Raw genomic sequence first — 25,975 nt, forward strand, 5'->3', positions numbered from 1 at the left:
GCAGAAGTGACATTAGGCGATAATATTACCAGTCAAGCTATGAGGAGACCATTTTTAAGATTTTTTTATTGATAAGGTAGAGCAAAACGAATGCTTGAATACGGCGAAAGATGCGCAAAGCGGCATATTAATAAATATGGATTTTAAGGTTTCCGAAAATGAAGATTTCCCGATTCTCCACAAAAAACTCGAATTTCGAGTTTCTTCGTCTCGCATGGCTTTGAGTCAGCACTGCTTTCGACGGCTGGCCGCCCGTTCCAATACGAGACGAACCGCTATTACCGTTTCAGAATTCGTCACATTGCATAACTGCCGCCTTTTGCATCACGACGTCAACATCACAGCCGTACAATACTTTTTTGTGTTGTTCCTTTATATTTAGTTCTGCTGTCCTGTTTTACAACAACAAATCTTCAGAAATCCCGTTCAGAGCTTTTGGAAAGTTGAAATATCGACAAAGCCAGATACCGCCGGTCTTACGACCAGTGCCAAACGACAACGACGACTTTTTCGTTGAATTCCCCCTTCCGCCCCTTGGAATCATCGACAGATATTTTTATCCGGGGATCCTCGCGTTAAACTTCAGCGCCTCAGCTAGGCAGCACATCTCCGGTGTTCTGTCGCCACTGGTTCCAACTCAACTTGGCCATACTGCGATCCCACGCCACGAAAAGGAGCAGCTGTCTGCGGTCTGAGCGCCTGGGCAGCAACGACACTTCTTTCATAGACGTCGCAGCTTATTCTTGGAGGATCGAGAGTAGTGTTTACTCTGGCCGCCCGTTTCCCGCCGTCAGGTTTCTGCCGGATGCTATTGGTTCCTTGCTTTCCTTGGCCTCAACCGTGGCTCTCTTGCCCTTGCCTAGTGTTCCTTCAGCAAACTTCTTCGCCAGATATTCTGCACCATCCTAAGGCTAACCCGCCGTCCAGTCATTGGCTTGCAATACTCTGTTGCTAACTCCGGGAATCGTCGTGTTGCTCTTGGCCCTTCTTGGTTTAGATCGGTCAGGGGACGTCTCTGAAGCTAATTTCTAGAAAAACAGGAAATTGACGATGACGACGTAAAAGAGTCTATTTGCTTTAAATTTGCGCCCGGAAGCCACCGAAAAGCACGAGGAAACGTGTCAGCAAAATTCTGCCAAAGGAAATAAGTGTACAAGAGAACCCTTACCTTTATTTTCTTCCGTTAAAAGTTTTTATCGCCTGCCACCGAATGAGGTTCCCGGACTGGGTATTTCCAACTGGGGCTCTCCGATTGCCAACAGAGCACGGGAGACAAAGATGAACTTTGCTTTATTTATGATACTTCGAGCAGTTGAGTTTCCCCACATTTTCCAGAAGGTCACTGACTGATCAAAAGATTGGATAGACTAATAATAATAGTTCCGTTGCACTAGTTGTGCAATCATTTAGATAATTTTTAATTGGTTAAATTAGAAATGTTACTCTAAGAAAACAGAGCAATATAAAAGTTAAACATTGAGTTTTATTCTGCAATTTTTATTAACCCTCGAATACCCTCGTCCGTCTAATTAAATTTTTGTTACTCAGTTGTACACTTATTTTAGTATTGCAACAAATCGAAGTTAGATATAACTTCGATTTCTACTAGTACGTTCAATAAAATTTCCGAAGAACGACGAAATTGCCTATTCATTCGTATCTTCAGCTCTTGGCAATCGATAAGATCGACAGACAAAAGAAAGATCGTACTTTTCGCAAATACGAACCTAACTAAAGTGTCTGATTATCATTACTCAGAACTTCGTCTCCTAAAGGAAACTAACTTGAACCGTGCTAAACTTATATGAACACCTTCGGTTTGTTACTTTTTAGTAATTTTTCATAATTCAAGCTGATGATTACATATAGAACACATTTGAAAAATGTTTTTTTATTTGGTCAAATACTTTGTAGCTACGTGCTCGCAGAAGTGGCCTAATCAAGATATCATAAATTTAGCCAGTGTTCCTTAAATTGACATACTTAAAAAGCAATCTACATTTTACATGGTTTCTAAAACAGTATCGAGTTGTTTGTATTCTCTAGCTAAACAGGACAAAAAATAGTTGTTAAACTTCGTTTGAATAGTATCACTCGAGGAAAGAGCAACACTGTTCCGAAGCATAGAACTAGCAAGTATTTTTCTATTGCTAATTGCATAATTGGTCATTTTATCAAGTTCAATGTCGGCGCACAGGACCTGCTCAGCGAAGGATCAGACAGGCAGGAGCCAGCTTTTGGTCGCTACGAAATGTAAAATAATCTGGGAGTCATTGGCAGACGCCCTCTGTGTTTGCTGATAACTAAAATTAGATAAACATCTAAAGGCATTTTTATTGCATTTCCTCTATATAATTTTTTAAAAGTGTGATTATCTACAAATAACATCTATTCTAAACATAAAATGTGTTACTATCTTAAAAACTTTCAATGATTTTTTTTTAAATTCAACGAAGAATACTTAGTCGAGCAGGCATGCGATAAAAAAGAAAAGAACTAGATAAAAGGATGACTTGATAAAATAAAAGAGAGAAACTAATTATTAGTCTAGGCATTTAGATCGGTTCCCTATACATTTTCTGAACAATTGATTTGTTTGGCTCGAGAAAGGCGAAAATTACAACTACTATAAAGAGGCGTAGAAAAGTCAGCTGTATACTCTTGCACTACGAGACATAATAACGAGACCAACTAACTGTCCAGTTTAGATAAAAAGCACTAAATAGCCTATTTTTTCGTACGATACATTAACTGTTAAACAAACCCGCATAGCTATGAAAAAAACTGCCACAAAATTTCTTAATTCTTATTATGTATTATTTCTTATACATATATAACGGAAGTATAACCTTAATCTTAATTGACCACTAATAGCGATCGGCAAGATCTTTCCGAAAAAGGTATTTTTTTTTTAACTCATATATAGTTAATGAACCCTTTCAGTTTTTTAAAGGCATAACTAGTCTGACCAAAGTTGATTCTGAATTTGTGAAGACGGCCACTGTTTAGCGCCTCTCGCGAACGGTAGCGGACATTGGCGTCAACTCCTAATGATACGGCGTCATACTATGCTGTGTTGTTAAGCTGTCGGTCAATGGCACCAATGCAATCGCACGCTGATAAGCAATACGTAAAGTTCGAAAGCTGCCAAAAACTAACGACCGTGGGACTCGGCTTAACTAGAACAGTGAAAACGTAGCAGTGGTTTCTGGCAACACAGACACGGACACCCACAACAGTAGAAACAACAAGGGTAACAATACCAATTGCAATAACAACAACGACAAACGATCCCATCGACGATGAATGCGCAGTCGGCAATATGGCGATTCTTTGCTTGTCTCTGGCTTCAAGATAATGTTCCTCATACTTGCATCAGTATTGGTTAGCTAGATGGTTCGAGAAGTTGCTACTATTCTAATCGTAAATCGAAACTGGCCGACGACCCAGAAGTGAATCACCTACACGTCTTATTTGTATTACCCTCCGTGTCCCCATGACTAGCTTTCAACCTGGGCATCAGACTTGCTGGTAGCCAGCCGTGAAACACGAAATAGAGCTGGTAGCCAGCCGTGAAACACGAAATAGAGGGGATTATCTGTACCCGCTGCGCGTACGCGTAGTACTATTCAAAACCCAGAGAGAGATCTCGAGAGATTCCATTTGCGAAAGATCTTGAACCCGAGAGAGATTCTAGAGAGAGAGAGAGAGATTCTATTAGATTCTATTTTCAAAGAACTACGGATACTAATCACGCTCAAGAGAAACCGACAGAACGATTCTAGAGGGAGAGAGATTCTCTTTTCAAAGAACTACGGATACTAATCACGCTCAAGAGAACCCGACAGAACGTGCGCTGGTAACCCCGGAGAGATTCCATTAGCAGAGCAGACAGGTTCCATTTTCAAAGAACTGCGGATACTAACCGTGCTCAAGAGAAACCGACAGAACAAGCGCCTTTCAAAAGCTGGTAAAAGCTGGTGAACGACTAAGCAGCAATCTAAGAAACGCGATAGCCAACCGAAATAAACGCGATAGCTAGCCAACCGAAATAAACGCGATAGCCAACCGAAATAAAACACCCTATTATTTCCTCATTGCTTAGCTTACTTTATTAGATAGAAAAAATCAACAAAACTTATCGGCCGAATTCGTCTGCTACCACTATCACTTAACAGAGATCCACTCAGTTCTCAATTAGAGAGTCATATCTCGCCTCCCTCTCATCGTCGACGTCCAATGCGGTCTACGACGTCCAGTGCGAGATGTTCCACTGCGAGTTACCTTTGCAAGTTAGCTAGCTCTGCAAGTTAGCTAGCTCAATATACTCATCATCATCATAAGGTAATGTTTATGATGCTCGTCCGCTCTACTGCGACTGAATGGCTTGAACGATGCACTGCTTGATTTTCGGCAGAACTTCTTTCTGCTTCTCGTCGAAGCCGGAGTCCGCTCCGTGAACTTTTTCCTTCAGGCAGGCCCCGAACACTTCCTGGCGCTGTTTCACTTGATCCTTAGGAATAGAGGCGATAGTCTTCGAACACTCATCAAGGACCGGAGTCAGTTTCTCGACGTAAACGGCGATGCGTTCGGCTGGCGCATCGTTGGCTAGCGGAGCGATGCAAGCTTTCGATTTTTCGAGGCCAGCCCTGTAGTTCGCACGGCGATCGTCAGGAATATCGAGTTTTTCTAGGGCCTTGCTGAATCCTTCGATGATGGTTTGAACGTTGTCTGCGGCAACGCAGACTACCAGAAGCGCGAAAATGAAGCTGCGCATGTTAATTCTTGGTGTCGCTGAAAGACAAATATCAAGTGTTAGTGCGTTTACCTAAATTCAGAAATTTACCAAACTTCAACTAGATACCCAAAACTACACCCGGTTCGATTAAAAAGATGTTCGACGTCTCAGAGTGAGCGTCAATTTAGCTTAATTCCTACTTTTTACCAGTTGTCAGATGATTGAGCTTAACGGAGTTGAGTGGCCAGAATACAACTCGCACGAACTCATAGCGAGCTGCCCCGTACCAAAAATGCCTATTGTAGATATTGCATAGGCGACTACGGAGACCTAATTCTTTAGGTTTAGTCGGTCGATCTTACCTTGGTTGTAGCTCTGAACAACGACTGATGCCTTTCGACGCAGCGCAGTTCGCTTTTATGCGCGAACAGATCACAGTCGAGACGCCGGTGGCTGCTCTCGCTATAGCGGAGAGAGGTTTTTTCTCGAGCGCTGAAAGATACGACGACACGTCAGCGGATTCGAACACTCGACATCACGGTTCGCGTTTCACCCTCTCCCGAAAATTATCCCTTAACTCCATTGGCAGCTGACGTAGCCAGCCTCGTCGAATGGGGCATCTTGAGCGGGAGTGTTCAAACAATGTTTTTCTATGGCAGCCCTTGTTAGAGCTCGTTTTCGTCAGCCTTTACGAATAGATGAAACAGTGATAGCATCCGATAGGAGCCGAAGAAAATAGCAGAAATTGAGGTAATTTGTTTACATCTACCGCTGCTAACTGCCGCAGTTTTAGGTGTGACGATGATATTTCTGATGGTGACTGGACGTGGGCTTGTTAAACGTTACTGTTTGTGCGTGCGTACATTTATGGGAGTCTGTACTTAGTACTCATTTGGAATCTCCGTTTCGAGACTTGTAAGACGCTTAAACTATTGGGAAATCGGAATAGCATCACTCCAATAGCAACAAAAGGCTGGGGGTGACTTATGACTACTGATGATATATGGCCACAAAAAAGTACGTACTTGGTTAAACACTTATCCGCTGTTGAGGTTTGCAGCAACGTCCAGATTCAACAAGCGTCAAGATTACACTAAACTGCGAGAAAAAAAGATGGTTGTGAGGAACTGTGTGTTGCTTAAGGCAAACGGACGATTTCAACTATCCATTCAGTCAAATTCACTGCGCTACGGAGCGTAGCGCTTTCGTAGCAGCGAATTTCTACCAGTCGTATTTTCCTTCTGAATTTTGCTAGAAGCAGATAAAGAAGAGCTAATTTCCTCTTATCTCTTGTTTTTATGTGTGAAAAGGTGGCACGACACTTAAAAACCTTCCGTTTTATCAATCTTATTTTAATTAGCTAATGAACGCTCGTTTTTCCCGGTACTTAGCACCGCGGATTAAGTGCGGTTGATTAACCTGTAGGACAGACGGCGACCTAAATATAATTATTTCCGTTAGGTTATTCTATTATCTAGGCGTTGCTAGCTTTTTCATTTGGCCCAGAGAAACTTTTATCTAGCATAAGTGTGTCTGTTTGTTTGGAGTACCTCGTTTGAAATAACCTGTAGTTAATTTTCATATGATTCGTTAATGGAATCCCTAAAGAAAAATCTGTAAGTCGTTCCTGTACCGGGGACTTATCTACCTGTCCATTATCCTGCCGCGGATTTTTACTGGGGGTCGAAACAACAGGCTCGATTTAGCAAATAGTCTTCGAGCGAAGTTGCCGCTCCATATCGGGAGGTTCGTACTACACAATAGTTGTCATTAAATTAAGGTAAAGTAATGGAAACTTTATTTGCCAAGTAACGTACTATACCGCAAAGCGTTGGAATCAGAACGCTAGATAGTTAGCTCATGGCTGAGCACATGGGACTAGAACGATTTACGAGGCCGAAAACGTACACGAATATTATAAATGATTAGGTAGAAATGAAGATAATCCGTTTTGGTAGTACGGTGCAGTGTTTCTGGTCGTTGCGTGAATTTTCAAATAGTTACCATGAATTTGACCTGCTGCTTCAAAACAGAGCGCAAGAAGACTATGCTATATATATATATATATATATTGTGCAATAAAAATCTTGTGGACGGTTTATAGATGTTTTACTTATAGGCTCTTTTTATTTTAGATGGGGTAACGGCTTCGTGTATGAGCGCCATGGATACACGATTTTTTCGCGGTTAGTAGATTCTTCGGAAAACCTTACGCTGTATAATATGCGTCGGTGCGTTTTATAACGGATGCAATGCCAAAACTCTAAAGTAATAGGATGTTAAACAGCGGTGACCTGAATATCGTTATCTATAACATTTTACTAGCAAAGCAATCCACGATACATCATTGTGACATTTAGACATATAATCGGGAAAGATCGATTTCGATCAAACCTTACGGGTCTTATATAGATGGCCCTTTTCCAAAGACGACCTGCAATGCCACAAAATGCTGCTTTTAGCTTACACTAGGCAAGAAGAGGCTTGCACAAGAAGAGCTCGCTAATTTCAATTGCTAGAAAAATATACATTTACATATAGCTATTTTTACGTACGATTTTTCTGCTTACAAACTAGTCTCAACGTTTTGGTATACTTTACTCTAATTGGTCATTATATTTTCGAAAACTGTTCATTGAGCTATCTATAATTATACTTACGTGTAGGAATCAATATAGTATCAATAACTTATTTAAAGATAAGCGTGTCTTCAATTATGTACAATTAAGATCGGTAGTAGCATACACTATTGCAAGCTTTCGGATAGTACTTTCTGATCGGACTGCCAGGCGTATATGAACTAAAGAGTAATGTTTTTTTTTTGATGCTCATAGGTAATTTAGAATAACAGTAAGTTAATCATCGGACCGATTCAGCGGAACTGAGGACGTTCACGATATTTAGCTTGGTAGATTCTCTGGCTCGCTGTTCTAAACTGGTATTGAAATAATTACTTTTTACAATTGAAGATCGTCGCATTGCGTCTTCGCAGCTTTAGCATCGTCACTATAAACCTGGACGGTAACAAGGGCATTAAAAATCCTGTTGCAGCTTGTATAGTGTTCAAAAATAGAATGAATACATGGCATATTCATGCTTGGAGCCCTATATCGGGCAGTCGGGCTAAGCCCTCTACGTAGCATCGCTTTCTGATATCATAGCGATTTCTATTTACTTCTGCGCAACTGTTGGTGTTCAGCGATCGTGAAGGCTTTAAACGCCAACGGTACTGACAGGGCGTAGCCCCAAATAGTACATTTTTCCTTTTGATTTCTCTTTAGAAGTACCTAAGAGAGAAACTAAGCGCCGAACCGCTCTGTTTTCACTCATGATCCTAATCCCGATATCCGAGTCGGATTTCGAAGCGACGAAGTATCTCTTTAATCCCATTGAAGATTATTTCCTTAGCGGCACTCCGATGCACCATCTGTGGTGTGAGTCAGCTGAAAGCCAAATGATCCGACGATTTCAGCTTGAGGTCACCGAACGCCGAAAGTCTGGATGCGTGCAAAATCAGCCTTTTGCAGCTGATCATAAGTGAGTCCGATGCCGCGAAAAGATCAAAGTAACTTATCGACATTACTTCGTCCGTCGAGGCAACTTCAATTCCGGTACGTCTGCCTTTGTTCTTAAAGAGTGAAAGTGCTATGTTGTGTGTTGTGTATAATAAGGACATTTGTTTTACTTTTAACCAAGCGTCTGAGAGCCACCAGACCAAAGATGATGTGGGCGGCACTTTCGGACATGGTCGAAACGGTATCCGATACTGATCCAGCCCAGAGCGGTCGACGCAGCTCTGTGGAGTAAACAAGCCGATATCTCAGTGCACCACAGCAACAGTAAAGCTTATTAAACCTTCTCTCACGTAAATTCGATATGTGAAGTAAAGAAACCTCGTGACAGTTCGGCAAAACAATTTTCCCCTCTGAGAGGCCCTATTTTATCAGCAGAAGTGTCATGTGTAGTGGAAATAACAATTAAATAGAAGGTGGCCGAATTTTTTCCAAACTGTCAGAAGACCGTTTTCAGAGGGTGTCAAAAAAGCCGAGTCTGTATCACCGACGCTAGACTGAAACAAGCGAAATATCGATGTCTCTGTTTCTGAGGGCCACCGGATGATCTGTGTCAGAGGCCTCCTGGAATGAACTTAGCGTAACTTTCTTTTATGGATGGTAAATGAATTGTTAATTAATGAATAACGTGTTGTCCTGTGCTGTTGAATCGAATGAGTACCCTGACGGCAGCGCTTTCTATACCATTCTGTAACACAATATACATATATGCATGGCATATATCTTTTCAAGACAGACGAAGACAGTATAATTCTTCACTACACGCAGGTTTTGTTAAGTGACGCGTCTTTCATGCATGCACTAATTATAGACGAAATAAATCGGTGTGGATCGAATTCCGTGCTTAGGTACTAAGAGTACTAAGTAGGAAGATCACATACGGATACATTTTGTTTAGACCAGTTGAAAAGGTACGATCGAATCCCTAGCGAGATCAGAGCTTTATTGTTAAGTTTATTCGTTAATTCTGTTCGAATATAAGTACAATTGAACCCCATACAATCTATATACTCAATTTGTTAATTGTTTCTTGTCTATACTACGATTTCTTGTCTTCTATAGCTTGCGATGCGGACGGATAACTAAGAACTACTCGTATACTGCTGTTTTTAGGAGTTCTTAAAATGTCTAATAGTGGAAAATGGCACTAACGAAATAAAAAAGAAACATCGGCTACTCTATGGCCGGTAGCGAAGAGGTATGTGAATGACAGGGGATTAAAAACTTCTGAATTCATACTATTTATTAATCTTCCCATATTGAACATCGTGAGACAATCGTGTACTAAGAATATCCGTCTAATAGACGGAAACGTACCGAGCGCGGGCACGGATAAGCAGGGCCGGTTTTCGCCGGTAGCCTATTGGACCCTTCTGGCGAACGGCCAGGACGTAGGGGTCATGACACAGCAAGATGGTCGTGTGTAGTCCCTGTTGGCTTTATATAATCTGTATATGAAGAGAAGGACTATCATATTTGTAATAGGTCGGATATTGAATGTCGCAAACACATAACGAACTAATTGGTCCTAAACCATTTGACTTCTAATACAAATTTGTGAAGTCCATCGAGAACTACACTTTCGACCAAGTATAAGACATTTAGCCTAACTTAAAAGGTCAGCCATACGGCGATTTTTACGTTACATTCTTCCCCGTCGACCTGAAGTGGGCCTATGTCATTTGAGTAAGTGTAGTGCTGCAAGCCAAGTTCTCAGATGGGTGGTCTAGTGCAAGTAGTGCTTTTGTTCACCAGAAAAGTCTAAATTTTCAATTTGATTTCTATAGGTGTTAGCTAGCTCTTTATGGCTCGGTTGTCACTGACAATTTTACAGAGCGCTCTCTTACCAACGATACTTGCGTCTCCCGTACCACGATATGCGCGTTCGTATTTGCTATTGAGTATCTCTCATAACAGACTTCGTTTACAGCTCTCCAAGAGAGACAGGCAGTAGTATTGCGTTATTCTACTATTTTTTGGCCAAGTTAAGCGGTCGTACGACTTTAGTATTAAAAACTACACTTAATTAGAGCACCTTCAAGGAGTTGTCACCCGCTACGTAAATGATAAGAAGAAAATGTACGGAAGATGCAATTATCTTCCACAAGAAAAAGAACACCTTTGTTGTGAATATACGCATTCGTCAGATATTGATCGTTAGACATTGTTTCGGCAGGACAGCAGAAGGTGACATCGTGCAGCGAAAAAATTTGTATTTCAAATATCGGTCTACGTTTTCGCCATGAAAATAGCCAGCAGAACACGTAAAATCCAATCTGCGTGCAAGGAGCGGTGACTTAACGCCGCGTATTTACAGCTACAAATTCGAAATTATTCGAGTAATACTTACGTTCTAATGTATGCATATTGTTTAATAGACGGTTTTTTTGATCTTCGGCTACCCTCAATTCGCCTGTGACCGTTCAATGAAAATTCATTTGCTATTAAACGGAGAAATGAAACTGGTGAGGCCAAAAGTTTTCACTCACTATCTTCGTGAAAGAAACTTGTTATTGTTTACATTCGCGTTCTCCCGTTCGCTCATGGATATAAACATGTATGTTGCTGAACGCGGGAATCCTGTTCAATTATTTTCAATAAAAACCTACGTCTGCTGTGCTGTTAGTGACTCTCTAATAAGATATTATAGATTAAAGTTGTATTTTTTTAAAAGAACTTGAACTCAGTAGTTCACTCTAGAGCTGTCTACCGCTTTTCCTATAATTCGATAATATGCTATACAACGACATAGAATTTGTGTCAATAAAGAAAGTTATCATACTGTACAACAAAAGGCAAACTGAAGTTTTGAAACTGGTATAAAAGCCGTCTGCTTTGATTCAGACCAACTTTAACTTGCGAACTTAGATAGTTTTGGCGACAAAGATTTCGTAATGATTTTTGTTTGCAGCGATCGAACCCTCCGAATCAATTGGCTGTTTACTTTTCTCGTCGCTAAAATGTGGCTGGCAGAGAACTGACTTCCCTATTTTCAGCTTGGGTAATTTAGCAATACATGCCCAGGTTTCGATGAACATGTTTCCATTCGTATGCATTCTCTTACTATCAAAATCTTGAGTCTTCCATGATAATGCTGTGAACGTCTTACTATGAGCTACGACCGCTAAACAGCAGCGATACGCTAATCGACGACACGGACACGTATCTGCCACCGGCCAGCCACGGGGCGGGCAACACGAACGCCTATAGACGGACGGCGAAGGATCCCCTCCAACAGTAAGCGTGGGTACCAGCAAAGATTGTATATAACTCGAGTAGGTGCCCTAGCCAAGAAGCTCTAACTGCAACGACAATAGAATCTTTTTCTCTTTGTACGAAGTTTTCCTTGCGAGAAACAACCCTATATAATATTCGAATTAAATTCAGGCGTCGATAAACCCAACAATCAATTTTGGATGGAATCCTGCCTCACCTACATTCATTAAGCATACGTTGGCAAAACCATACGTAACTTTATCGTGAGACAAGAGCGAAGTTTATCAACTTCGCTCCGATAAAACCCAAAAAGGGGCTACAAGCCCTGAGCGAAGACTTTCAACTGGGACCGAATAGGAAAAAGGTGATACGTTTGCAACCAAAGAAACTGAGAGATTCAGCATCGCCTCTTGTTGCGGTGCGTCAGCGGTGTAACATCCTGGTCCTGCTACAGTAGCAACTATGACAGATTTGATATGTCCGATGGCTATGGGTTGGGTGAGCATCTTCCGATTTCGCTCGTTAAAAACTTAGCTGTTCTTCAAAGCTTCAATGATCCACTAGCTGTAATAGACTACTGGGCACCGTCCAGCGGATCACCCCATAGGCCAAACAGCTCAACGATATCAAAGAGATGAAGGTAACAAGCAGATGAGGAAAATAAGGGTATTACTAATTGAAATGCTGGACGCCGACTTTGTAGGTCGACCAAACGTTACCGGTTACTACCTAATCAGCGGATAGGGTTTTTTGGCCCCTAGAAACATCATCATACGTTATGTCGCATTAGGCGGCAATTGGACACCGAACTATATCAGTGGTGCAAAGCCCATTAAAGATTTCTAATAGAAGGGAAAACAAGCTTGACAAAGTTGCTATGTACTGCCACTGGCCTTTCGTCTCAACGGCTTAGAGAGAAGCTTTAACTGATAGTTCAAGTGGGAGCAGCGGACGACATGGCCAGAGCGAGCCACAAAGCTGGTCAGTTCCATAGCCTGCGGTGGAGATAACGTGGACGCGGGCAACGATTTTTGAGGATGCTTAACGCTCTCGAGGGTTTCATAAGTAGAAGGCCAAATCATTGTACCAGAAGCTAAGATCACAGCCGCGAGTAGATAGAAACATATTCGGTGGATATTGCCCGTGGAGGAAAAACCGTTCGCGCTAGCGGAGCTTCAGGGCGATGGTGTGGACAAATATAGAGTTGCTTCCTGACAGCGAAAAAAAAACTGTGTCCTGGTCCGCGCAGATGCTGGCTGCATCAATATTTGGAACTATTGATGACTAATAAGTTGTGTGGCTTGCGGGTTATTCTTTCGAAGCGTCTTTTCATTCTTTCGAAACAGCTCAAAGATATCGATTCGTTTTTTTTTCGTTTTTTTCGAAAAAAAACTAATCGTCGAAGAGTTTAGCTGAACAACAACAACGACCGCACGTCGATGATCCCGCAACAGCAACAACAACAAAAACATCGCGGCCAAATGCTTGTCCTTAGAGACAACAATGGGGCTATATAAAAATTTGTTGACGAATCGAAAAAATCTGTTAACAGGTATTAGATAGTCCTGATTTCACCTCTGCCAAAGTAGCACGATATGTGACATGAGGACTCACTTCATTTTTTTTACCTGGCCACAGAATAGCGGCGTTCCTTTCAATCCGCGGAGAGGACGTCACGAACTACCAAAGTACGTAGCTATTTCGTACGAATGTAACGAGGGTTGATGTTAATGGTGTGTCGTTGTGTCTTCGTGTGTACCACCTTAAGACGTGATGTTGAGAGGGCATCACAGTCATCATCATCATCATCTCGCCATATCACTGCTATCAAAAAATCAACTGGGCGGAGCGTTCTTCCAACTATTCAGAGACCTTTGTATTGTGTTAACGTAAATGACGGTTGTATTAAGGGCAGCGGTTGGAAGACATTTTGTGTACCATCAAGCGGTTTGTTTCCCAGGGAGTTTCTCATTATGTACATCATCGCAGAGGGTTATGACCGCTGAGGGCTATTAGGCACGTGTTAGGGATTATCAGCGTGTCCCCATGATAGCTTAGTGGATAACGTATTTGCCTTTTAGGGACAGCTTGCGGTCTAGATTCGAATCCAGGCATAGACAGACTTTGTTTCGTGCTGGGAGCCAGCCGTCTGACAATTGAATTAACGGCGATATCGGACATAAGACTTGAAACATAGAGGGCGCGTACGGCTGCAAAGCACGGATGGGCATAAGCAAGTAACCGTCCACATGTTTTGACATTGGATACGATCTCGATGGTGTCGTACTCTATGCGATGACTGTTCTTGTGACGTAAAGAGAGAAGATTAGTGCATGGAGTGTGTAGACCTTTTGGCTTCTGAGAAAGCAGATCTTTTGGGTAGCTTGTTTCACTCGTTCAGTGGTACCAACGAAACGAATTCTTCCATGGCCGAGGATCAAAGACCCATTTTGTAGAGTTAGCACGAAAAAAAGGATAACCCAACAATCATATGTGAAATTTTGTGTGAAACCTCTCCGGGTCGGCGGTCAAGAACGATCAAAATAAGATGAAAACGAATCAAAAGTTGTATATCAACATATACAAAAACTACTTATAGTAAGTTACCGTTCACACAACATTTCTGTCTATTCCACTTGCAGAAATATCTCATTGTCATTCTTGAGTTCGAACCACTGCGGTTTTCTACCTAACCACGTGGTTACATCGAAATTTTGCCCGTTTTATGCACCAGTGTAGCCTATGCGTTGCAGATCAGTACAGGCAACATCTCCGATACAACAATCAACCTAATTTGCTATTATGCGGTTGAGCTAGAAGGTGAGAACCCTCGGAGAAAACAACAAAGAAGATACGAAACACGCTACTCAAGGTCACTTGCTCCGCCTCCTTTCTTAGATGCGGGGCTGATATTTTGTTTCAGCGACAGCTATCAACGCCAAATAAGAGCGTATTTGCCTTCTGGTTGATCTTTCTTCGAGACGGACCTCCTTGAACCATTCTGCTGTGAGGAGCAGCGTATCATATAGCTAATCTTAAATTCCTCTTCTTTTTCTTCGATTGTTCGTCGCTTTGGGGATCCCTCTGGGACCGTGATAAGTTCGCCAGCGTTTTGCCTGTTCGGAGCGGCCTTGTACGTTCAGAACGAACGGAATCAGAAAGCTGAAACGCTAAAAATCGTTGACTCATGGCTAAAAACATCTCTTTGGTATTGCTGGTATGATTACAGTCGGTAGATGGCGTTCGGGAGGCCCCTGTTCGCCGAAGGTGTCTCATGCTATGTTTATGTACGAGTGGTGCGTTCCTTTTAAGGCTGGGCATGTGTGTGCTAGTATGTAAGAACGTTGTGTTTTTCGTTTCTTCAGGTTCCTGCCCGGCTCGACCATTATCGAATGAAGTGATTGGTGAAAATTCCGTTTTAAAGCCCAGTTGAGTCGCTTAAATTCGATCCTGGCTATGTGAATACGCAATAATAGGTCTAAAACCTCAGCTAGCTCTGTGATGACCGCGTATATCTTCTGCTGTACGGCTACGATACGAAACCTCCAATTAACCTTCATCCCAATAGTCGATCATTTTGGCATCAATACCTCTAGTCTAGTGGAATTTTTTCGGCAATTTCATTATTAGCGAAAAACTTACATGGTTATATTATTTTACATAAAATTACAATTATAAGCCATGCTTTAATAATTTTTTTCTTTTTTTTTTGCTAATATTTTAGTTAAAATTAAGTTATTTATCAATCAAGCTGTCGTTATTTTTTCACACTAAGCAATAGAGAATTGAAAAACAGCAAAAGTTCATGCAAATTTTTCATGAAATTTTTTTACATTCATAACAATAATTATATATAATAAAATAATAAAAAATAATAATATAATTATTCTTTAAACATTACATTAATAAAGTGTGGGCCTAAATTTCGTCTATATTAATTGTTTTTTTAAACAATGTTTCGACAATTTTTTTGAGTAAATAATGTGAAAATAAATGTGATCGCTTTCTAAGTCTGCTGCTCAAGTCACGGCTCTTATAAGCTATAACAAATTATTTCACACACTTCAAATTGTCTATGCTGTTGTCATTGAGCTACGAGTGGTAGCAGAATCATGCATGTTCTAAACCCAATGCATCCCGATGTTCTTCTCTAGAAAGGTCGCACGGTTATACGAACCGCTCAGCTGTAAAAGGTCCGATGTCGATCTAGCGCTCACGTCTGAAGGCGATCACCCATGAATCCGCCGCTTTGAATTTGTTAAAGGGCTCACTGAAGGACGTCCTACTGAGGATCGATCGTGGCGACTGAGTATCCGGATCCAAGAAAAGTTTCTGCTTAGATGAACATAGAAGAGGCCCCTCATCACTGAACAAGTCGACGTTACTTTAGTTGGATGTACCGGATGCATTGACAGATGTACCCAGTCAACGCTGCCTTGTGTTTACGCTTGTGTTCGCTTATGCAAGGGAACAACAAGAATCGGCCATGGTACCAGCTTCCTTGCCAGGGGGCATCCTCTCTCCCCATCTAGGAGGCAGGTCAGGGGCCGATAAATGGCTAATTGTATCACTATGTAGGGCACGATAGTAAGCAGGTGAAAGCAGAAAAAGTGGTCCGAATTGCGAATTCGCCGTAAGAGTATCTAAACAATACGATGTTAACCAATACAAATATTAACGAACGCTTTGAGGATAGTTAAGAAAGGCAAACTTAGCACATAAGTGTATAGGTACAGTACGAATAAAAAGAATTAGATATTTGTTTATTTTTTCTCCAACACTGTGCTTCAAGTACATACTTTATGGCGTTTATTAGTATTATATAGTACGTTTAACTTTTAATAGTTCAATTTTCCATAGCAGATCTTGACCACCTTAAACTATTGCGTAATTAAAATTGTGCTAGCGCAGCTATTAGCATTATACTAACGAAGAAAGCAGGTAAGAGGCATGCTTCTTTGTGTCTATGCGTTTCTAAGCATTATAATATGTGAGCTGAAACATGTTAGTAAAGTACAGGGTATCAGTGAGGTGCGTAGTTCTGCGAAGGTTAACCGATGCTGGCACTTTTGAAAAGAAATTTGAAGGTGGAAAACGTCTTCATTACCCCTTTAACTAATCCTTCGAAGCTATCTATTTCAAAATGTTTCAAAGAAGGCAGTGTTTATTCTTGATAGAAACGAATCATTACTCCACATATTCAAAGCATGGAGAGTTTTGCCGAGTGTGTTCCAATATAGGTCCTCGTGTTTTTTTTTTTCTTTCATTTCGCCTTCTTAAACGTCAGCCATTGTTTTTAGATAGTTTAATTGTGCTGCTCTCGATGAATCGAGCTGGAAACGTTTAAGCAGAAAAGAGAATTTACTAGTCGGTGTATGTGGGATCCATTAGCTGATTGAAGGGTCTCAAAAGACGCCCTTTCTTTCTTCAATCCCCTTTAGCGAAATAGAAATGTCCTAACACAGAATAACGAGAAAGCTACGAGGCAGAAGAAGGATTAATTTAGAGTTCCCTCTGATATATACATATATATAGATAGCACTGAGCTGAGAACGGATGCAGACTGGTACCCAAACGTTACAATATTAATCATTACCTGTTATTCAGTAGAGCAAGGCGTAATAATGTTTCTAATGGCCTACAGTCATTATATTGGCTAGAGTGGATGATTTCAGTTACAGTTTGAGTCACTGGTCTACCTGTGCATGCGGATCCCCAAGCACTTTTTTCAGGCAATCTAACAAAGCAACGACAAAACGATTGAGGACAAACAGGCTGAAGGTGAATACCTGCTACGGGAGCATCGAGTCAGAATTATTGTGGCTATATAGCAGAGAGTTGTTATATCTCCTCAACTGCCCAATAACCCATGACGAGTATTGTCCAATTTTAAAACTCGGATCAAATACATCTGTCTCTTAATGAATGGAATACAAACGCAACGGTGAAAATAACAAATGATTATCAATAGGACGATAACGGCAAAAGGAACGATAATTAATTGAAACAATTTAAAAAAAAGTCCTTCTGTATGCTGATCTCGAATCCTTGAAGCTTTTCTTCGATAGGGCCAATATAAATTCGGATCGAACAGGGTATGTCTCAACATTAATAATGAGCGCTATTACTAGGTATTGAGACGCTTACCGTGTTAGACGTTCTATGTATTTCAGTTCACTTTCTGTTGGTCTAGTTATTAGCATTTCATTATTTTCGTTGTAAATTCAACCAAAAGCTGCAAGGACACTGATCATAGCGATTTGCATGAGTCTTGCAGCGTGTCTATATACATTAACTGTACTTCATTGAAGCTTTGTCGAGGCAACAACACGTGCTCCACGAACGCTATCGGACCATCGAGCTGGAGCAGTGGAGTTTCGGGCAAAACCGTTCTGAAAGCCTGTTCTAAGACGATATTTAGAAAAAGGCCAAGAAAAACTCACTCCATCAAGAAACTACTTCTAGAAAACGTACTGTAATGTTGCTTTAATTAACTCGTATCGATGAAGATGCGCTGGCGATTTGATCACTCTCGAGCGGCAAGCAGGACTCAATAGGATGCTCGTGGGAACAGTCTGGGAGTGGCTTACTCGAACGACGAAAATTTGTAATTTTTACAAAGCTATTCTCATTTGAATTCGACAATAAGTAGAAGTAGATTATTAACTTTACAAGCACGCCCATAGTTTTTCCGAATAATTTTATGAAAAAAAAAAAAAAAAAAAGCAATAAAGTCAAAAGTTTTTTCTTTTTACAAGTGTGTCTATTAGCAGCATTCTTTTCTGTCTTTGCTCAAAAAGGCCCTTGGATATAGAGCACAGTGCAGCAGTTAAGATAGCCATCGTGTTTTGCAAAGCCGCTCATTGCACAGGGGACTTATCTCATACAGCTATCTGATCATAGAAATAAGCGTTTTGAATGCTTTGTACGATACCATTTTACTCAGGCGTTCTTCGAAGCGGCCAGCCTCTTCCATCATAAAACGAGGCTTTTCTGTTCATGACTTAGGATTTTACCGAGATTACCTTCCGTGTGCGGGTGTTTAGTAGGCGAAACGTTTCAATTCTGAACCGTTACGAAGACAACTATCAGAGTATGCTAATCACCCTACCTAAATGTTATACGCTATATATTATCCACTGTAAGGACACGCCTAGGACAAGCTGTCCTAGTCGGTGCTCTTCTCCCGAGTGTTACTAGCGCTCAGGTGCTTTATCCAATGTGAGAAAAAGCGTCTTCTATCCGTAGATTGCCATAAATACGCTGGTTAATAAATCTAATCAGCTTCTTAGCAAACACAGATAGCGAAGGCGCAACCCGCGTCGCTATTACGTATCGTCCGGTTGGAGATTACGAGGGGCCGAACGCTTTTGAAAGGGGTACTGCAAAACATTGGCACCACTAATCAAACGCGTTGAATTTCATCGTTTCAACTGCAGTGGACGCTCGATCTTGAATCGACACTATCTAGATAAGACGATAAGCGACGATAAGACACTTGAAACGTTGTTGCCATTCAAGTGAGATTTGGCCGTGTGCCTCGTATAGATTGCTTTGACATTTGTGTAAAATTGTCCCGATAAGAGCAGAACGACGGCAAAAAAAGAAAACAGTTGATGTGTACAGTTAATTGCGTTAAAGATAATCGCGGTGCTTTCGAAAACTATCTTAGGAGGTTAGCCAATATTGGGAGCTAGGAGATATTCATATCAGTATACGGACACCATCGTTGAGATAATGAAAACAAAAACAAAAAAATATAACTGAAGCTGGATTCAGCCGTACATAGATGAAGTGATTCCAATGAGAAACATTATATATAAAGCGTGTGGATTGGGTTCCTATGAGTGTCCCGATCCCTTACCATAGTTAATCTAACAAAAATAGCCTTATTACTTCAGTTGGAAAAATGCCCTGAATATATAGTATAATCACTGATAATAGTTAAACCAGTTAGTAATACAAGCTGTCACATGTTCCAATAATCGTGCCACCATTTTCAATGTGGTTTTTCTATATATTTTATCTTATTTATTTATATATAGTTTATTATTTTATTAAGAGTTTTATTTAGTTTGTAATATTTCGAAGTAATCATATGCTTTACTGCGATGCCACCCCCTTAACGGAGAGTTCTTAGCAGCCAAGAATCATTACATCAAACATCTTATAGAAAAAAACAAGCGGCACATGCGACGAAACCCATTCTAAGGAGCTGGCTTTTCAGAACCTGAACAAAAGCCGATAAATGTGTATATATACCATGTGAGAGAAATACAACCGACCTAGCTGCCCGTATTTCGCTACGAAGAGCAACAACCCCGGGGAACGCAGCCGTGTCACTCAGGAGATTCGTCTTAAACAGACCACTTCGCAACAGATGACACATCTGCTGAAAGTAATTAGAGCTTAACTCTTTGCAGATCCCTCATAATCAGCAAAACAAACGCGAGTAAACCACAGTTCAAAATTTCGGTCGTAATTTCAGCGTCAGAAGTTCCGGCTGTGATGTTTGAGATCGTTGCTTTTGATTGCCGATGGCGTAACTTTGACAACAAACCAGTACCTTCTAAGATGACTGTACTGAATAAAAATAAATATAGTAGAATAAAATGCTTCTCCCAATTGTTATTCTTCTAATAAGTATTAACATAAAATTGATGCAGTGACTCAGGCGTACAACAAAAAAAAAAAAAGCTAACAATTTACCTAACAATTGAATCCAATCTGTTCAACACATTGCGCCTATTATAATAATAACCGTGGTCATGGATATCAAGCGTTATACAGGCTCGTTTACAGTTTTGCAAGGGAACTGTATCTATATACACACATATATATATACAATATACATGTAAAAGCAAATTCCCAAAGCTATTTTTCGTCCGAGTCATTCTTATCGATTGTGCACTTATGTTCTTCACTTGCAACATTTTAGAACAGCGACAAACACTCGATGTAACTTCTGAGCGTTTTTTTTTTTGTTACTTGCTGAAACTGTTTTTAATCTTCTTAAACCTTCTGAACAGTTTCATTGAAAAAAAAAAAAACGTATCTCTATTTGTCTAAAACTGATCTCTTTAGTTTAGCTACATTTTCATACCTCAAATAATAAATTTTCTTTGTACGGTTGTTGATTAGAGCAATTGTAAATGGAATATACGAAACTAGTCCGTGTGCCCTGAATAGATCCTGAATAAACACGGCCGTCAAAAATAACATTTCTAGCATATGAGAAAAAAACTTCTGTTTCAATTCAAATAGTGTTTTAAGAACACAGCACAGGAAACATATCACTCTTATAAATTATATATACATATAAATAAGTATTTAGCAAAAGTGTGTAACCCATTTTATACTGCTATGTGTTTCGTAAAGCTACAGCATTGGATATTTCTCTAATGACTGAATAGCAGTTAGAACGACTGGTTTCCTGCCCGAATTGATGCGTTCAATGTTTTGTGGCACTTAGTAAACACTAATAGCTATAATAATAATGATAATAAATAATCAATATCTTCGCGTCGAAAAAAAACTTAGCCTTGACCGATATCGAAAGTTTGATCAGTGACGAATTCTAAACCAGGAGGGGGGGGAGGTATATATATATATATATATATTTAAACAATTAAAAGAGAACGCCCCTCTGTAGTTTTAAGCAAAATGGCATTATTCGTTTCCATTCTAGAAACGATTAAAGAATTTTTTTTTTTCTTAAAACCCCCCCTGAAACACAACGCCCTCTTAGTATTCAAATCCAAATGGGCTTTTTTGAACTGTTATCACTTTATATTTTGAATCATCGTTCTACCAACCGATTTCTAGCTAAATGGTACCTCAAACAATAGAGGAACATAAAGCTGACTATTATCTGCAAAATCAAAGGATATCATTGTAAATCACTGGTGCCTAAAAGCACGAATGAATATGCATGGTGTGCAAAGATCTGTATTAGCACGGGTTGTAGTCAGCTTGAAGATAAGTGTGATTCCGTAAAAAAATCATCTTGAAAATTAAGTTTTTCTTAACTAAGAGTTTGTTTTTTTTCTTTTTAGGATTTCGTACCCTTTAATTATCTTAACTATTATTAATTACATTAGGTATCTATTCTTGTGGTTCTGTTGCAGAACATTTTCTGACGCTATACACTGCAGCTATAGACATGATCACGTGACCAGTTTGTAACAAATCTTCGTGGTTTGTATTTACCCTTTAGAATTTCAACGGAAATGCTTCGCAATTTGGGGTTGCTCGCCGTGGAAAGCAATTCGTTGCTATGGGATAACGAAACGAAAATAATAACGAAATAATAACGAAAATAATTTTTTGTGCCCTCCTCATTTTATTCTCAGATAAAATTTTCGAGCAGCTTAATAGTCTAGCTCTTTGCTTTGTTACCCTGCTTTACCACTAAGGGTATGTCACTGAGTGAATCATCGTTTAAATTTTCACCTTGTTCTATAGCTACGCGATCCCTAACATAGATAGGTGTTAAAAAGGTAAACTGATAAAATCAATATAATAATCACAAAAGTATTATAATGATGATGCTCTATATCTTGTTGGAAACACGTTACAAGCTTGCAGCGAACAGCATTGCCTTATTCTGGCTTTGAGCCTTTGTGTGGTCCAAACCCAACTATAATGATACGCAATAATAAGCAATAGTACGCCAACCAGCGACTTTTAAGCATTAGGAGAAATAGGCCAAATTTTTCTATCGACAAAAAAGTGTGGCGAACGACTATGCAACGTTTTTAGATGTTATTTAATCTCCTAGGGCTGGAATACTCACAAAAATTAAACTTTTTTTTTTCTATGAATATATGATTTTCGTTACTGCCCCTCTTTAAGAAACTTCCAAAAAAAAATCCGAAGAAGATTCCAATGAAGCACAACAAACACTTTGCAAAAGATTTTAAACTTGAAAAGCTCAAAAATTCATAACAGTGGCACAAGAAGCCTTTTTTTATTAAAAAAGTTAATAGCCTTTTTACAGTGGAGAATATAGATTGTAAAATATGTCGTCCAAGTAGGTTCTAACGGTTACTTCTTTGGATTTTTTTGCCCTCTCGACCCTTTTGAATCCCTGGCCTGTTCGAACCTTTGCATTTTCAAGACTTCTGGCCTGCTACCAGCCCAAAATTCAATTTCGTTGTAATTTTTTGAATATACTGTATCTGAGCGACATTATTTTGTCAGCATCTCTTGACGTACCACCATTACAACGAGTTATTCGCGAATTAAAGAAATACTTTGGAAATGTCTGATTAGGTCCTGAATTAAAGCTGTAGTCACGGCAGGTGTTGATCATATTGAGTAAACTAACGGAAATGACAGTTCTAGCATATGCAAAAAACTTTATGCAAATGTCTGTTTTTGTTTATATGTAATGTTGGAAACGATAGAGAAAATAAATTTTCAATTTAGGCGCGTCTCTCTCTCTCTCTCTCTCTCTCTCTCTCTCTCTCTCTATATATATATATATATATATAGAGAGAGAGAGAGAGAGAGAGAGAGAGAGAATGCGTATGTGAATCCGGTATTGATATATTTCTATTTACTTTAAACATCTTTTTATGCTAATGTACGGGCAATTTGCTAACACAATTAGCATGACATTTTTCCGTTATCTGAACGTATAATCTACCAAATTTACTGCTCAAAATGAATATATCTGCAGGCCTACCTATTAGTGGTTCTAACAGATTCAGTTATCTAGTATAGAACGCATTTTTACGCTCCGTTATATCCATTGTGAATCAGAAGACTTGGGCATCTATGAAAGAACTCGACCATCCATTAATCCCTGCTTATTGATAATTTGGATCCGGCTGTGGTGTGAGAATATTGAGAAGTGCCCGTTTAACTTCCCGAAAATTGTTTGATTACAACGTATTCAATCACAATAGTCGATCCGGCGGTAGGACCAAGCCGACCTTGAAAATTCAGTAGGACCAACCACCGATTGTTTGCCACGTTTGATGCATGCAACTCAGGATGATGATTCGTCCCTTTGGAACGATAAGAGCCTAGAACAGGACACCGATTGACTTGAAATGGCTCATGTCAACTTTACTGAGAACGAGTGTTACTGACACACTCGAAACGCCCCCCACATGTCAGCCCCATACCGCCGCCGCTCCCATTTGGTTGGGCCGTCCTTTCGAGGCTCCTGAGTACTATGTGTCTGCCAGTACGACAATCCAACCAAAAACTGGGAGATCGGAATTAGCTCTCGGCAAACGAGTATAATAGCTTAAGGGCATAAGAGGTACATACGTACAGTATCTGATTTGAGTGGTTCGGCGAAAATTTTAGGCCACGGCGAACACTGCAGTCGGAAACAGACTACTGACAATAAACAACGGAGCACTTTTATGGTGCATTGATCATTATCTCACGTTTTCAATAATATCATCAGCTGCGATGTTAAAATTAGTTGCCTTCTGTGGACCTAACTGTAATGCCAACCGCATCTGGATGAGGCGAATTTTAGGACAGATGCTTAGGCCGTCTGACATTGACTCACGCAGCTGTCTCCCAGTACGAAACGACGTGTGCCAGTGGATACGCTTATTCTTCTTCACTCTGTGAGTCGATATTATAGCAATAATAAATGTTCCAATAAAGTAATTAAAGTTTTTTTAATTTTTAACATTAAGAAAGGATGTAATAACGGGAAAAACAACCTAAGAAAAACCTCTGCGTCAATGTTTTACCAAAAAAAAACACCATCACAGGACAAAGTTTAAAATGTCGCATGTGCCACAGAAATATTAACCTTATTTGAGTTTTGTTTTTTTTTCGAAATAATTATTAATATCGGTTTTTCGGTAGAAAATGTCGTTACGTTTTCGAATTTTAAGGCTTAACGGTTAACACACACAACTGTGGAATTAATTGACAACACCTACAACTGTAACTTGCACATTAAGCAAGTTGATGTACTATTTTTAGATGCCTAAATTTTAAAAGGTACTTTGTTGCCGGAGAATCTATTTTTATGATGAATAAAAAAACGAAGCCCAGATAAGGCGTTTCACGTTTGAAAATGTATATATATGTATAAAGGATGTCCTAAAAAAAATTCTGAATTGTGAGAGTTTCGGTTTCTATTCACAGATAGTGGAAAGCTTTACTGCAACGTTCGATGTTCATACATATTGCCGTTCTAGCCAATACATTGCTGCTAGTGGCTATTGATTCGCAAACTTCAACAGACATTACATTCGGTTTTTTGCTATGTTTTCGGCCGACTGCGGCCTTTAAATCTTGCAGTGCTATAGGTTCCTTGGTGCAGACTTTGTCTCTAAAATATCCCTACACGAAAAAGTCCTGACTGGCGTCACGTCTTTATAATGGCCGGGGTAACCTAAAGGACCTCCTGATTCGACTCATTTGTTTGAAAGATTTTCATAAAGATGTACTGTCACATGAAAATGGTAATGTGAAGCTGTTCCCTCTTCCGTTGGAAATAAAATTTCCTATTTTTACTAAAGTCCTTCAGAACACATGATGAAGTTAGTTTTTGCAGTAAATTTAAATTGGTCCTATCATTGTACCCTCAAAAAGTAATGATCCAATTGATCACTGGTTTAGGAAACATCGCACTGTCCCCACTGGTAGATTTACATGCTAGCCCTGCGTACTAGTAGTACCAAGTAAGTGCAATTTTGCTGATCAGTGGTGCCATTTAGTCCGAATGCAGCTTCATGTTTTAGTATTTAAAAAAAATTATATCTAATTTCTTTATTATTATTGTTATCTTTATTAATTAACCTTTATTCTGATATTGTTTCTAAGTGCATCTTGAAAGCTACAAACAACTAGAAGGTTACGACCTAATACACGGTGGACGGCATTTTTCTACCATTAAGGCCAAACTGGTGTAGAAGAAGGTGTGAAGATACTATGTGATTATATGAGATTAGAAAAGAAATTATGCACTATGAGGGACTGCCGTCCGGCTAAACGATCAATCGGGCCTTTGCTGTAAGACAAGCCACTGAAAAAAATCGAGCAGAATTAATGAAGAGAAGAGGCATCGTCTTCCAACACGACAACGTCAGATCTTTAGCTATCAGAAAAATTGAAAGAACTTACATGAGAAATTTTAATGGTGTAATGTAACAACGATAAGGCATGCACCGTATAGCCCGGATCTTGCCGCATCAGACTACTATCTGTTTCAATTAAGGGAAGCAGAAATCACTTTCACAGCTTTTTGCTTAGAAGCGACAAAAGTTGTATATAGACAGATATATGCGGTTACCAGAAAAATGGCAGAAGGTCATCGATCAAAGTAGCGTACATTCTATTCAGTAATATCTTCCTAAAGTATAAAATATGTTTGTTTCGATTTTGGCTTGAAGACAACCAACGCATTTTCGAGTACTTACTGTATACACACCTACCTTTCCTACTGGACATAGAGTCCACGTAGGAC

The 25,975-nt window shown here is 39.9% G+C and overlaps 1 protein-coding gene and 2 long non-coding RNA genes across 4 annotated transcripts in view; 2 read left to right on the forward strand and 1 right to left on the reverse strand.

Moving 5' to 3' along the window:
* LOC147757892 (uncharacterized) overlaps positions 1–25,975 on the forward strand; it is a 75,460-nt gene that overhangs the window by 39,872 nt on the left and 9,613 nt on the right. The window lies entirely within an intron of this gene.
* Positions 4,087–5,248, reverse strand: LOC111245329 (uncharacterized). The gene is made up of 2 exons (XM_022793556.2): positions 5,101–5,248; positions 4,087–4,794 (listed from the first exon to the last, which is right to left on the reverse strand). The coding sequence occupies exon 2, from the start codon at positions 4,775–4,777 to the stop codon at positions 4,370–4,372; it is 408 nt and encodes a 135-aa protein (XP_022649291.1). The 5' UTR covers positions 4,778–4,794; positions 5,101–5,248; the 3' UTR covers positions 4,087–4,369.
* LOC147757894 (uncharacterized) lies at positions 14,144–18,288 on the forward strand. 2 transcript variants are annotated; one of them, XR_015319979.1, is made up of 3 exons: positions 14,144–14,743; positions 14,892–14,954; positions 15,681–18,288. It is a non-coding gene; the product is annotated as an uncharacterized LOC147757894 (long non-coding RNA). The 2 variants fall into 2 exon arrangements; XR_015319978.1 differs by having other exon boundaries at positions 14,145–14,743; positions 14,892–15,049.

The sequence above is a fragment of the Varroa destructor genome, unplaced genomic scaffold (genome assembly GCF_002443255.2).
Source record: "Varroa destructor unplaced genomic scaffold, Vdes_3.0 BEIS01000002.1, whole genome shotgun sequence".
NCBI classification, from domain to species: Eukaryota; Metazoa; Arthropoda; class Arachnida; order Mesostigmata; family Varroidae; genus Varroa; species Varroa destructor.